The sequence below is a fragment of the Gambusia affinis genome, linkage group LG11 (genome assembly GCF_019740435.1).
Source record: "Gambusia affinis linkage group LG11, SWU_Gaff_1.0, whole genome shotgun sequence".
In the NCBI taxonomy this organism is placed as follows: Eukaryota; Metazoa; Chordata; class Actinopteri; order Cyprinodontiformes; family Poeciliidae; genus Gambusia; species Gambusia affinis.
In genome coordinates this window covers 15,202,761-15,217,036 of record NC_057878.1, presented here as the reverse complement: position 1 = coordinate 15,217,036, position 14,276 = coordinate 15,202,761, and the positions used below count along the sequence as shown (strand labels likewise).

Genomic DNA, 14,276 nt, shown 5'->3' with positions numbered 1-14,276 from the left:
AACTAGTGTTGCACTGTGTAGCAGCTGGCAAGTAATGCATTTATTCAGTTAAATTAAAAATACAGCCAAAATTAATTAATTAGATAAATATAAATAATGTAATCATTGCAAAACTTATTAAATAAAAAGCCAAATAATTATATGCTTATTTATTGATCTAATTTTGACTTAAATGGCTCTCCATATTTATTCATCTGAAAGGGAGGTTAAATGTCGCAGAAACTTAAACTGCCGTTTCTTCAAATAGCTGCAATAGATGATCATGGAAGTGGATCTAAAGAATCCTGTGACTAAGGAATTTGTTTTATCACTGTTAAGTGAACTTTTTAAGAAGCCTTAATCTGTCAGCAAAGTACTGTTGGAAATTGTTTGCGCTTATGTTCAAATTAAAATTAAGTATTTCTAAATGTACTTTTAAAAATATAAATAAAATGAGTATGTATGTGCATGACAAAAAGCAAGAGAGAGAAAGCAGCTTTGTAAAGTATATAATTTTAATGTTATGAAAAAAAACAATACAATTTTTGCGGTTGTTGGGGATTACAGATATTTACAAAAAAGAAAACAAATATTCAGACAAAATAAAATATACAAGTATCCACAAGTTTATTACTCCTTCCAACAGCTTTACAACATTGGAAAAAACATCACAATACCATTCAGTCAATTTTGTCATTTAGAGATGGTCCTGAGTTTATAAACATGGCAGCAGAACTGGCTGCCCTTTTGCTCAATGTGAACAATGGTGTCTCTGTCAAAGAACAGCTCATGTGGATAAGTCTGAAACAGAGGACAGAAATGCATTAACTCACACACAGTCTGATGTTTATTTCTTTACTTTGGAACCCACTACGTTCTTATTTTGTACCACTCATAGCCATTTTTTCCCAATTTTATATGACCCTTTTTCTACTGACAAGAAAAGGCTGATTAATTAACACAAAATATGTCAAATTAATAAGATTCTTTATATTACAAACCTCATCCCAGGCCTCATCCAGATCAATCTTTCGCTGTAACCGCCCTGTTTGGTTGTCATGCAGTTGGACATGAGCGCTGCCCTCCTCGCCCTCCCCGTTAGTTACCGCTATGGCCAGAAGGTCAAGTTCATCCTCGTATTCCAGCAACCGAAAGGTCTGAAATATCAAAAGACTGCTCTGAGTTGAACAAATTTACACCTGCTCCAAATAAACTATGCATATTGTCAATATGTTTAAGCTAAGAAAAGAAAGTTGCCAATGACATATAAAAAAAAATCTGTAAGATCTGTTGTAGGAGCCATACAGTACACATTTTTATAGATAGAACCTCCTACACATTTTCCATAACATGTTTTAATTTACAGTTTTCTTATGAGTAACCGCTAAACTCTCAATATTTCAAAACAAAATTCCTATCTGCAATACATTTTACAAGACCTTAAGCTGTGACCACAGACCAGGTCTAATCCACATCCAAGCATAGATTTATCATGTGTTGCTTTGGAACAAATGCTGCTCGTATGACTGGAAGCCTTTTTGGCTCAGACAGCTAGGTGGCGTTAGACTGTTTAATTTAGAAATGATTCTTCATCAACTTCTAAGTGTTGTCAGACATTGTTCGCTCTTCTCTAAACAGAGGAGTGATCAGATTTTGTGCAGATGGGATTGATTATAGTAAAATATCTGTCTGCTGTCTATGTCTCTAGATTCTCTGCAACAGCATTAAGATGCATAAGCAGATTTAAACAAGAACCAGGGTAAAAACATGTATGTTCTTTTGTTTTCGTGGAAATTAAACTACGGGCCTCAGGGGCAGTTATATCAAGAGTACAAGAAGGACTATGTCTGTGTGATTTTGTTTATATCAAGGCTCAGAACAGTCTATTGGTACCTCCTGCATTGGATCATCATCCAGTTGTTGAAATCTCGATCTCACTGCTCGGCCTGAAGACGTGACAGTGACACGAGGGAATGGCTGCAGAACATTGACATCAGCAACGCTCAAGACTATGAGTATTAATAAAAGATCTCATATACAGTAAAGATGTTAAATATTACACCTACGCTGCTTCGATGTGTTGTCAGAGAGTAATCCTCTAGAACCTCTGATGGCAAAGGACTGTTTAGCTCACTAATGACTTTCAGCACACTTCAAAAGAAAGGAAAGACATACATACATGATCATACAGTAAGCGACACAGAAGATAACAATGCTGTTTTATAATACTATTTATATTGTTAACATTGACCGGATCACTCACTTTATAGTGTTAGGTCCAATGTGGATGATTCTCCCTGAATCGGCCGGATGGAAGAAGATTACGTCACTCTCAAGAGAGTAACAATTCATGTTCCGGATTCCATTTTTTGCCTGATATCATAAAGATTTATAGTTAAAGGCATGGTGCAAACCCAGCTTACAGCTGGGCAAAATTCAACCATCACAGCATCAACATCTTGCACACTTAAATTGGACAACACGTGACATGCTGTGACTTTTTTCATTATCAACAATATTTTGCTACCATCAGTCGCTTGCAAAACTAATTCACACCCCTTGAACTTTGTTATATTTTGTCATGCTACAGCGACAAACATTAATAGAATTTGTTTGGATTTTATGTAAAAAGCCAACACAAAGTAGTGAAAAATTGCTTCATGAAAGAAAAATCACAGTTTCATAAATTGTCTAAAAACTGAAAAAGTGTGTTGTGCATTTGCATTCGGTCCACTGCAATCTGATATTACTGAATAAAATACAGGGCAATCGTTTGCCTTCAGACGTCACCTAATTAGTAAATACAATCCACCCGTGTTTCCCTCAAGAAACTAAACATCAGAAATTAAACATCATCATGGAAAACAGGGAAAGCAACAGAGGAGGTTGTAAAGTTTAAAGCACAATTAAGTTACAAAACACCGAAGTATTAAATGTCTCACAGAGCTCTGTTCAATACATCAACAGAAGAGTATTGGAAGCATACAGTACAGACCAAAAGTTTGGACACACCTTCTAATTAGAAGGTGTGTCCAAACTTTTGGTCTCTACTGTACATAAGAAAGAATGTTGCCATTGCAATACTTAGCCAGTATTTTTTATATTGCAAGTTTTTCTAATATTATGTCTAGTCAAAGTCTAATGATATACCATTCAAAGCTTACTAATTTGTACTTTAAAGAGCACTAATCAGGTCCAGGTTTATAATTTGTCCCAAATGCTGATGAACAAATCATTAGCTCGTCAGTCAAAAAACAGATGTTGTCCTGTGAAGATGAAGAAAACTCTAAATTTACCAAAGTGTTGTCCTTGAGTGAACAGATGTAGTGAGTCCCTCTGTGTTTTTTGTGTGGTGGAGTGTAAATGTAGTGCCAAGGGAAGCCGCCGATCTGGATACCATTGTGAGAGAATGCTTCAAAAAGAAGTGGTGGCGGTTCTGTGAAATAAAAAAAAAAAAACACATATTTCCAGTAACAATTTGTGTGTGTCTGATTTTTTTGAATCATTTTAATGGCTCTAGTGGCCTTTATTTGAAAGTGGTTAGACAGGAAAGTGGATAATGAGAGAGAGGAAAGACCTGCAGCAAAGGTCATCAGGTCGGGACTCGGACCTGTGACTGATGTGTAAAGGACAAGAGCCTCCATAAGGAGGTTGTGCTTTACTCTGCGCCGCCACAGCACCCAACAATTTATGTTTAACTCCTTCTAACTTGTACCTATGCTATGAAGGAGGTTCAAAAGACCCAGGGTTTGTTGGAGAGAACTTGCTCAAGTTACCCTAAGTAGGGAGATTATATTTGTGTGGTTATATTTTTATACTAGCATGTCAAACAGACGGAGTTGAAATCTAAGAATCAATCCCAATAAAGCAGCAGGACCGCTTGCAAAAACCCAGCCACCCGCCCCGACATTTCATGTTGTTTATTGCAATAAGTTATTGTGCTGCAGGTGTTTTCGGTTCTAAATACAGAACAATTCCAACCACATATTTGAGGTTAAGCCACTGTTGATTTTAAAGTTTGTTTGCACTGAAAACACTGCCCAGAAGACAAATATCCTCCCATCTCATTTTCTGTCATCCAGACATCCAGTAATTTCTAGCAACCACAAACATTTCTACAGAATGCCATTTATGAAATTAATTTTAAAATATTTTAAACTAAACTGGCATTTAATGAAGGAAAAAAGTAAAAATGGATAAAAAGAAAAATAAGCACTCATTTAAAGGGTTAAAATTTCTGAAAATTTATGAATAATAAGAGGGAAGAAAATACAAAAAAGGCCAACACAAAATTTGTCCAACGAGCATCTTTGTGTCATTATAAACAATGTTGCATAAAAATTAACAATTGATCAAAATCAATGTTGGTTGCAATCTGTGATGCTACCACGCGGGGATAATACCACCCAAAAAGTATTACATTTTTAATTTACATTTCATTATAACAAGAAGCGTTCTCGTTATAAGAAGAGACAGCTTCTTTATTATTTTTTTTCTTGGTTGGAGGCTGGAGAGAAAAATTACTTTTTGTATTTATTCCTAAAAAAAAAAAAATTGCTAACACTGGTGTTTAAGTTAAGAAAATGTTCTGAATATTTGCTATGGTAATGAGGACTGCAGTTTATAAAGGCTTAATAGATGGAAAATTAAATGAAGGAATGCTACAGGGTTAAAGTGCCTGACCTGTGATCTGGATGTTAACTGGGATACCAAATGGAACGTCCCCGACGGTTCTGTGTCCCAGCAGGGGACTCTGCTGCCCCAATGTCAACTCTTCAGTTAAGCACTAACAACAAAGACAGTTATTTTTCATCTAAGGTATTCTATAAACACATTTCAAAGATAGCATGTTAATGGAGATCGTTCCAGCTGAACACATACATACTCTTTGGACAATGTGTTCAAAGCTGTACAGTTTCACTGACTTGTTACTGTAAGACACAGCAAGGACACCCTGAGACAGAACCACATCTGTAACACCGCTTCCAAATCCCTGAAAGAAAATAATTTCCACTTTATAACACGAATCCCAAATCAGGTACACTTATATGATTAAATTAACTATACCTTTTTATTTATCTCCAAAATCCCTACAATTTGCAAGGGGAAAACATGAAAAATGGCCATGTGCATGACTGCATTCTGCAATATACCTGCCTGAGGGAGAAAAAGCAAAAAAACTACATAGATATTTGTTAAATATGTTATTATAAGGAAACAAAAATGTTTAATTCTGAAAGTTGATCCCCTTACTACATAAAAACTAATTTCTTGATTCATTTATTTCAGAATAACAACTCAAGAATGCTTAGATTCTCATTATATTAGGCATATAGGCTTTCAATGTCTATAAAAGTGCAATATGTTTCAAATTAGCTTAAAATAATAGATTTTTACCTGTCTTGCCAAGGGTGTTTCTTTGTTCTGAACAGATTTAATGTAAAATGTTTCTTGTGAAACATTCCAGGCAAGATATCTACAAAACAGAAATGCAAGGTTTCAAATACACTTTTATAAAAAAAAATATTATAACCCATCAAAGGACAAAGAGCTCTGTGTTAAATATACCTGTACTTGTATTTAGGAGAGAGATAAATTCTCTGCAGCTCTTTTCCTGTTTCAGCTGAAATGCGACAGAGCCAGTTATCTGCAGTCAGAACTAAGAGGGAGGGTTTATGTTCAGAAGGACAGGATAAAGTCTTGTCCTGAAACAAACAAAAATCAACAAAATCAGGATATACATTATTGATTAAATATAATTTTAAAGTTGACTTGTAAACTGTTGTGATAGAAGGTAGTTTATCTTTGCAAAAACAGTTACATGTCACACATGTGAAGTACATAAATATGTCTAAATTTTACTCACAAGAGGGCTCTGGCAAAGCAGAGCATCTTCAATCTTCTGCTGTTTGGACTTCTTTGGGAATTTGTATAAACTCTGGGGCTGATCGTGGACACTAAAATCAGAAGATTTAAGTTACATACTAGAACAATATAATGTATGTAATACCCCAGCATACAAATGAGCTTTGATCTTTCTGAGGAGAAACCTTAGTGTAAAAATACAAACTCTGGCAACAAGTCTTACAGATAAAATCAGGATGGAGTGTCTGAACTCTGAAGCCTAAATTATTTCAATTCTGCTAGCAAAGTGTTGTTGAAAACCCCAAACAATGGAAAGAAATAATCTACTTGCCACCTCCACTTGTGACCAAAGTACACATTTATCTAGTAACTGCTGGTAAAGGCATTACTTTACAACAGTAATTAATTTTGTCCATTGTCTGTCCATTTTTAAATTCAAATTACCTCACATGTTTTTGAGAGACAGCTGTGCTCAAATTGCTGAAGTCTGAACATTGAGCTCAATAAATTAGATCATTCTGTAAATAACACAAGGGAATAATCCATACTCACCAACTGTAGCAGTTCTGGTAATTATCACAGTAGATTCTACCACTCTCATACATTATTGCTGTTTTTGAAGTCTTGCTCCAAACTTTAATGAAGCTCCTATTTTCCTACAATGGGGCAACAATTATGTATAGTAAAATATGTATTGAAAGCAGGAATTGATACAATTTTAAAGTGTTACTTTATGTTACATGAAGAGTGATGCTTCTGAGGATTTTCAAGCAGAATCTGTTCAAAGACCCAGTATCCTGGATCCCTCTGCTCCTCTGGTTCAGCAGATCAGCGGTGTTTGAAGTCATCTTTCTGCGGGGTGGCGCCATCTGCAGGCGGAGTTCCTCAACAAACCAAAGACTCCAAAGGTTCAATCAAACGGTACACGACATCCAGGAGTAGGTAAGGATGGGGATGTTCTCCAACCCGAAGAGCTATTTACCAAATTGTCAGAATTTTATCTTTCCCAGATCGCAGTAGTTCGATCTGGAGTAAGTTAGCATGGAAACCATCAGATACAGCTTTTATTCTAGCTAAAAACCTCGATCATAGATATTTTTGCCAAAAGTGATTTGTATATCTACATAGTCAGAGGGACCCGTCCAAAAGTTAGGAAAAGTTTGGTATAATTTACAGGTAATCGATTATATCTGAGGAAATTAATGTCGCTTTTCGGTTGGTGTTGTAGTTAGCTGGTCGTTAGCCTGTTCAGCTGCATGTTTGCTTAGCGTCTTCTTCTACGGACAAAATAAGAAAACATTTACAACTGAAACCACAGCGCCGACATTCGTTAGCTTTAGTTTGTCTACGTAGTAGTATTAGATCCACTTATTTCCTGTAATAAACGTGTTAAAACACAGCCAGAAATACAAACAAGTCAGACACTGTTGTGCGCTTTCAAATAACCACATAAGCTATTTTCCATTTACATTCTGTTCATTTTGTAATATATTGCTTTTTGTTTTGGTCACCTTGATTTTATGTTTTGTCCAGTATTTTGTTTCCTTTAGGGCGTTTACATCAATTCATCCATTTATTATATGCATTAATTTTTTTCTTTTTTACTATTGAGAATAATAATGATGTAGTTTCTAATCTGTAATCCTTTTCAATCCAAATTGAACATTTTTAAAATAATTGTGGATAAGAAGTCATGAGAGTTATTTACAATTCCTGAAATATTATGGATTATAGTTTTACAAGTACAAAATTGCATTTTCATAATATTCATATACACATCATTACAGATCCACCATACTTCACACTGGGCTTAAGGTGCTTTTCCACATTCTTAACCATTTTTTCCCCACAAACCCACCTGGAGTGTTTGTAGCTGAAAATCTCAATCTTAGTCTACTTAAAAAGTAAAGTATGAATTAAAAAAAAAAATGCTTCTGTGGTGTTTATTTTAAAGGAATTGGGCCTACACGTGTGGCAGCTGAGCTTTTGTGAAAACAATTATTATTTAATGTGGAATTCTGTTATTTTTTTCTTAACTGTATAAATGTGCTCAGATTAAAGGTTGACTTTTTCAGTGTGAGGCTGTACTGCCTCAGTTAAAGATTAATTTATTTTAGGGTGCTTATTTTTATTTTTTTGCACACAATTTCTATGGACCCTGTAAATATGCTGGCCTTATTTTAAAACTGTGTGTTGTTATTAACAATTACTTTATTGTTTCAGTCTCCAGCTATAGAATAAATGTTATAATTGAACTCCTTGACCTTTTGCAGAGTAAATGCATAAACAATGGAGCTGCTCTGTGGTCAAACAAGCTTCTGCTTTCTTCCGGTTTTATGGAAGATTAAAGAGCACTAAGGCAAGACCTACGGCTCCTTTGGGTTCACGAATTCTGACAAACCCGGATGACATTTTTAAACACAACATGTGGTCAGTATCTATCTATTTTTACCTTCTTAAAGTCTCTCGTTTATCTTTATGAATCAAACACTGAAATAGGAAAATCTAGTTTATCCTCCGCTTAAGTTAAGACAGCAGTTTTAACTTTTAGTTTTTAATGTTTTCACTATAAGGGACCATGTGCAGTGGACAAAAGAGGACCAAGAAGTTGCCCGGGAGAGGGCAGAAGAAAATTCAAGTATACGAATTCCTCTAACAGAGCAAGGTTACAAATATGTTGCCACATGATAATTTACCTCATCATATTACTATTTACGTAATGTAAAAAAAAGTTAAACATTAATCCAATTTCCTTCCTTCAGGTAAATTTAGCACAGATGCTTGCCAGTACTGGGACCAGTTTTACGAGGTGCACCAGGATAAATTCTTCAAAGATCGCAGGTGGCTGTTTTTAGAGTTCCCAGAATTACTTCCTTCATCTGCAGAAGAAAAGAGGACAAATGCATGCCGCAGTCATCAGGTAGCAGCAGAGCCAGCTAGCAGTAGCTTCCGCACTAATGGGGAAACGGGACACACTCAACACAATGATCCCATTCAGCACTGCCAAAAACAGATACCTTTTATTTCCAGGAAGCAGCAGCAGAACCAAATGAAACCATCAGACAAATCTCTTATTTTCCTGGACAGCAGGCGTCTTTCAGGATTTTGGAGGTTTTAAAAAATGTTCCCTTTCTTCATGTTTATGCTTATCCCTTTCCTTAGTTTTAGATGTTTGGAGTGTTATATAACTGTTTTAACTTGACCTTTTACTTTATCTCTTCTCAGGTTGGATGTGGAGTTGGTAACAGTGTATTTCCCATTGTTAATACCATAAAGTAAGTCATATTTTTAACTGATTTACACATAACTACGTATATAAAGATTTCTATGTATATTTGATCACTGTAATGTTTTTATTTTTTTTTTTTAACATGCAAAATGTTGTTTGTGTAAACTTTGTGTTGTTGTGTAAACTTTAAAATCAATTAAAATTGATGATTTTAATTGATTGTAATTCAATTAAAATCATCAAACTTTAACCATGAAGGAGAACAGATTCACCACATGTTCCATGATTGAGGTAGTAACATTAGACCCAAAGTTAAAAGAAGTTACAAGAATATCATTTACATTCATGAATCAAATCATATGTTTGTAAGGTTTATCTGATTTTAATTAAACACCAAACAAAGTGCATCAAAAGAATGAACTGTTTGCTGATGAGCTTCCTGGCAGAAAAAGTGGAAGTTTCAGTTTTTAATATTTTATAAAAAAAGAAAAAAATCTGTGCTGATCAGTGGTTTCTTGGCCAATTTGATATTTGGATGGTTCGCCAGTTTTATTTTGACACTGACCAGGTAACTCCTGAAACTTTCAAGGTCTATGTTTTGTTGAAGTGATGAAGGAGTCTTGATTCAAAGGAACAAAATTATCCGAAGCTGCAGTACATATCCACTTATGGTTATTTGATATTTTCAGATCTGGTTCTTTTGTTTCATAGGAACACAGACTCCTTTTTATACTGCTGTGACTTCTCCGCTCGTGCCATTCAGCTGGTTAAGGTAAAAAGAAAAAACTAAGTAATAATATTAACCTGATGCTGAATTCTAAATGAACAGACAATTATTCATTTCTACTTCATCAATAAAACTTGAGGGAGATGTTTATATCAACCAAGATTAACTTTTGTTTCAAAGAGTCCTGTTGTACTGAATTTGTTGAAAATAGGACTCTTCAAAAGTATCCATATTATGAAATTATTTGACACACTGCAGATACAAATTTCAATGTATTCCTATCCCTATGATTTTTTTTTTTCTTACTGTGCTATTTTGATAAATCCTGTTAGAAGCAGTGAAGCAGATGTTTTCCGTCCTGCTGAATATTCAACAAGAACTTCAATAGAACAGTTTAACACAAATCATATTCCTGTGTTAGAACGGTCCGGATAAAGTCCAGGCCTAAATCCATTTTAGAATCTGTAGGAAGATTTGAAAATTGATGGTCTCAGATACTCTCTTTGCTCTCTAAATGAGATATTTGTAATAAGCCTAGTCAGTGATCTGTTTTGTATCAAATTAAATCTCTATGGTGAGGATTGAAGACAAAAGGGCTTGAAAAAGACACATTTGTATGTCAATGAAAATCTCCCACATTAATTTGGGAACAGAGACAATTTAGTGAATGTGACCTAGTTTATTTCCCTCTAACAGGACCATCCGGACTATGATGATTCTGTGTGTCATGCCTTTGTGCACGACATTTGTGAGGAGGCGGACTCTTTTCCTTTTCCTCCTCAGAGCCTGGATGCTATCCTAGCAGTCTTTGTGCTCTCTTCCATTCATCCTCAGCGGTAGGTGAAGATTACAGTATAAAGAAGAGTTATTTATCAGCGAGCTGCTCATTGACCTTTCACAACCCTCTAACCCTCCTTTTCATGTTTCCTCCACTTTGAGTACCTATTTTTTTTAAGGCCCCAGTACGTTGCCACTTAAAAGTATTCATATCCCTTGGATTTTTTTCTTACTCTGCTGTTTTTGATAAATCCTGTTATAAGCAGTGAAGCAGACGTTTACCTTCCTGTTGGACATCCAAGCAGAACTTTGTTAGAGTAATTTAACACAAATCAATTTCCGGTGTTGGAATGGTCCAGTAAAAGTCCAGACCTAAATACAAATGGAATCTGTAGGAAGACTTTAAAATGTATATTCTCAGATGTGTCATGCTCTCCAATTCAACTGATCTTGACCTATTTTACAAAGAAGAATAGAATATTTCAGGCTGTGTAAAGCTGGTAGAAAAATACCCCAAAACACTTGCAGTTATAACTGCAGCAAAAGGTGCTCTGCATATTATGGACCACAAATGCAAGCAATACTTTTGAGACTTTTAGTTAGAAAATATTTTCATGCTATGCATTTTTTATTCCACTTCAAAATTGTGCCAACTTTGTGTTACACTAGAACCTAAAGTTGTGATAAGATACAGAATATGTACTGTTTTATACAGGATGGATACAAATACAAGTCACACAAATCAAATTTATTTGTTAAATAAAAAAACTGCACACTGCTTTACTTCAACTTCAGGATTCTGCAGTACTTGGTGTGATTGTGTCATATAAAATCTTCCATAATAATATGCTATTTTATGGTTGTGATTTGACAAAATGTGAAGAGGTTCAAGGAATAGTTATACATAAGCTGGGTGTCAGTTCAATTAAGTACAGTTTAAGAGCTGCGCAGCAGCTGTTTCTGAAGAGGAGAAGTATATTTAAATGTTTTCATTGCTTGCTTGCTTGCTGCTTGATGGATCACACTTCCATTAACATTCATTTGCTGTTCACTTACACATCAAAAGTATTTGATTATTTGTTTTCTGTTTATTTACAGAGTGCAAAAAGTTGTGAACCAACTTTCAACATATTTGAAACATGGAGGAGTTTTCCTCTTCCGTGATTATGGGAGATATGACCTTTCACAGCTAAGGTTCAAGAAAGGTGAGGCTCCTCATTGACTTTAAAACAAAATATGTATTCAAATAAGAATGCCAGGATTATTACACAATATGCATAAATATATATATATATATGTATATATATAAGTTCACCATGAAATTACTAATTTTCCTATAGCTAGTTTTAAGGAAGGTGAGTGAGTGAGGGAATGAATGAATGAAATCATTAATGAATGATAAGAAAGACACCAGGAAAGAAGGAAAAACACAAGAGAAGGGGGAAAGGAGGAACAACAGAAAGAAGTACAGGTACAAAGAAGTAAGGAATTAAATAAAGAAGAAGATGAGAGTAGATGAAAGGACTAAGAAGAATAGGAGGGAGGAAAGAAGTACACAAGGAAGTATACGAGGAAGAAAGGCTAGACACAACACTAGAATAATAGGCTAGCACAGGTTTTTAAATGTATTTATTTGTTTATTTTATCCATACCTTGAAAATACTGAAATAAATTTTTATACTTTTGCATATTTTCTATACCGTGTAGGAACCCTAGAAGTCTATTTTTCCAAAGTCAAATGCATTCCTGTAATTATTTTTTTATTTTTCTAATATTTAGGTCGATGTTTATCAGACAATTTCTACACACGTGGAGACGGAACCTGCGTTTACTTTTTTACTAAAGGTATTGGTAATGACCTAAAGTTGTATGTTTTACTTCCTTCAATACAGTACAGTGATGGTGACAGTGTCCAGGCCTTACTTTACTGAACCAAACAGTTGTGTGCTTTTTGCCCTGGTGAATAATGTAAATCCATTCCAATATTTTCTGACTTCATATATTTTTAATTTATCACATTTTTGAACAACAACAACAACAAAAATTCTAAATCTTTATCAAGTTTAGAGAGAATTTGAAAACTGTATTTAAGAAAATCTGAATTACAATTGCACATTATTTCTGGATGACTGTTAACCTAGATTTTGGAAATTATTTATGTAAAAAAATAAAATAAAAAGCTCTGGTCACTGATTATGTTTTATGCCACATTTACAGAAGAGGTCCATAATTTATTTTCCAAAGCTGGACTTGAAGAAATTCAGAATCTTGAAGACAAACGACTACAAGTGAACCGTGGGAAGAAAGTTGCAATGCGTCGGGTGTGGATGCAGAGCAAGTACAGGAAACCACCTCTACCATCACCATCCTAGAAACCCCGATAGCACAGCTGTGTGTTTAGCAAAATAAGTAAAATAAACTAATAAAACATACTGTTGTCTTTTCATCTTTCTGTATTAATAATAGCACTACTCTTGTAAGACAAATTAGAATCATTGGATTTCTGTCTGCCTAATATACAATACAAAAGAGGTTAGAAAATGTAGGTTTAAGTAACCTAATCAGATCAGCCTACTGTCTTAACCTTGTCGAATTTTGCAGTCATGCCCACACTACAACCACAACCTCCAATGTGTTTTATTATGCATTTTTGTGATAGTATCACACAAAATTGAGCATAATTGGGAAGGGGAATGAAGAAACGCATGGTTTGAAAAGTATTTCCCAAATTGAAATCTTTGGGTGTAGAGTCACCTTTTGCTGCAATTGCAGCTGCAAATCTTTTGGATTTATCTCTATCTCTTGCACATCTAGTAACTGAAACTGTTGCCCATTCTTTTAAAAAATAGCTCAAGTTCTGTCAGATTTATTGGAAAGCATTTGGGAATATTACTTTCCAAATCTTGCTATGGACTTGTTCTGGACTTTGTGCCATTCTAATTAATATGGTTTGTTCTGACTCTGCTATCTATATATCTCTTACTGCAGATAGAGTTCACATTGACAGTTCTGTCAGCAGATTCCATTAGCTGAGTTGTGGATCTCCTCCAGAGTTATAACTATCTTCTTAGCTGCTTCTCTGATTAATGCCTTTAATGTCTTTCCTGTCAGCTTAGTTGTACCGCCCAATCAGTTGTGTACTGCTTTTTTCATGTCTTGGCAATAGATATAAAATTGGTCCATATTATGTCTAAAGCTTGGGATATTGCTTTAAAATGTAGCAATATTTAAAACTTTTCCATAACTTTATCCCTGACCTGTTGGTCGCTGTTTGCAGTGCGGGTTTTGTTTTAGAGTGTGTAAGAGTAAACATGGCTAAGCACAGATTTATGAAACATGTTCCAGATTTTCTTTTATTAGAAAAAGTAAACTCATGATTCATTTAAAAAATATACGGTGTAATACGGTGGACCTCAGGGCCACCGTACACATTTTATAAAGCGAAACTTGAAAGCTATGGACTGTTGAGTTTTCTGTCACTTTGTTGAAATGTGATTCTTGTTTGGTTGTCTTATTAAATGTATTTCACTAAATTACTGTATTTATTTGGATATTTTTTCTGTCTTTTAAATTACAACCTCGACGACAAGTTTTGCTTTAGACTATATAATAAAATGAATCCGGAGTCTTTCATCATTCTGTTCAGTATGTTGTACTTACATATTTAGAATAATTCTACCATCAATAGCATTTTAATAT

The 14,276-nt window shown here is 34.7% G+C and overlaps 2 protein-coding genes across 3 annotated transcripts; one reads left to right on the top strand and one right to left on the bottom strand.

Annotated features, from left to right (window-relative positions):
- Window positions 1-479: 479 nt before the first annotated feature.
- Window positions 480-6,713, bottom strand: dcaf17 (ddb1 and cul4 associated factor 17). The gene is made up of 14 exons (XM_044131480.1): window positions 6,585-6,713; window positions 6,397-6,500; window positions 5,846-5,936; window positions 5,548-5,684; window positions 5,377-5,455; window positions 5,047-5,136; window positions 4,865-4,972; window positions 4,663-4,765; window positions 3,276-3,415; window positions 2,243-2,352; window positions 2,046-2,130; window positions 1,873-1,956; window positions 981-1,136; window positions 480-780 (listed from the first exon to the last, which is right to left on the bottom strand). Exons 1-14 carry the CDS (start codon window positions 6,711-6,713, stop codon window positions 673-675), a joined length of 1,524 nt encoding a protein of 507 aa, XP_043987415.1. The 3' UTR covers window positions 480-672.
- mettl8 (methyltransferase 8, methylcytidine) lies at window positions 6,674-13,009 on the top strand. 2 transcript variants are annotated; one of them, XM_044131482.1, is made up of 11 exons: window positions 6,674-6,786; window positions 8,118-8,274; window positions 8,418-8,509; window positions 8,607-8,764; window positions 8,875-8,955; window positions 9,070-9,119; window positions 9,785-9,845; window positions 10,497-10,636; window positions 11,676-11,782; window positions 12,357-12,422; window positions 12,795-13,009. In XM_044131482.1, the coding sequence occupies exons 2-11, from the start codon at window positions 8,123-8,125 to the stop codon at window positions 12,947-12,949; spliced, it is 1,062 nt and encodes a 353-aa protein (XP_043987417.1). In that variant the 5' UTR covers window positions 6,674-6,786; window positions 8,118-8,122; the 3' UTR covers window positions 12,950-13,009. The 2 variants fall into 2 exon arrangements, with proteins under 2 accessions (XP_043987417.1, XP_043987416.1); XM_044131481.1 differs by lacking the exon at window positions 6,674-6,786 and adding an exon at window positions 6,954-7,020.
- The last annotated feature ends 1,267 nt before the right edge of the window (window positions 13,010-14,276 follow it).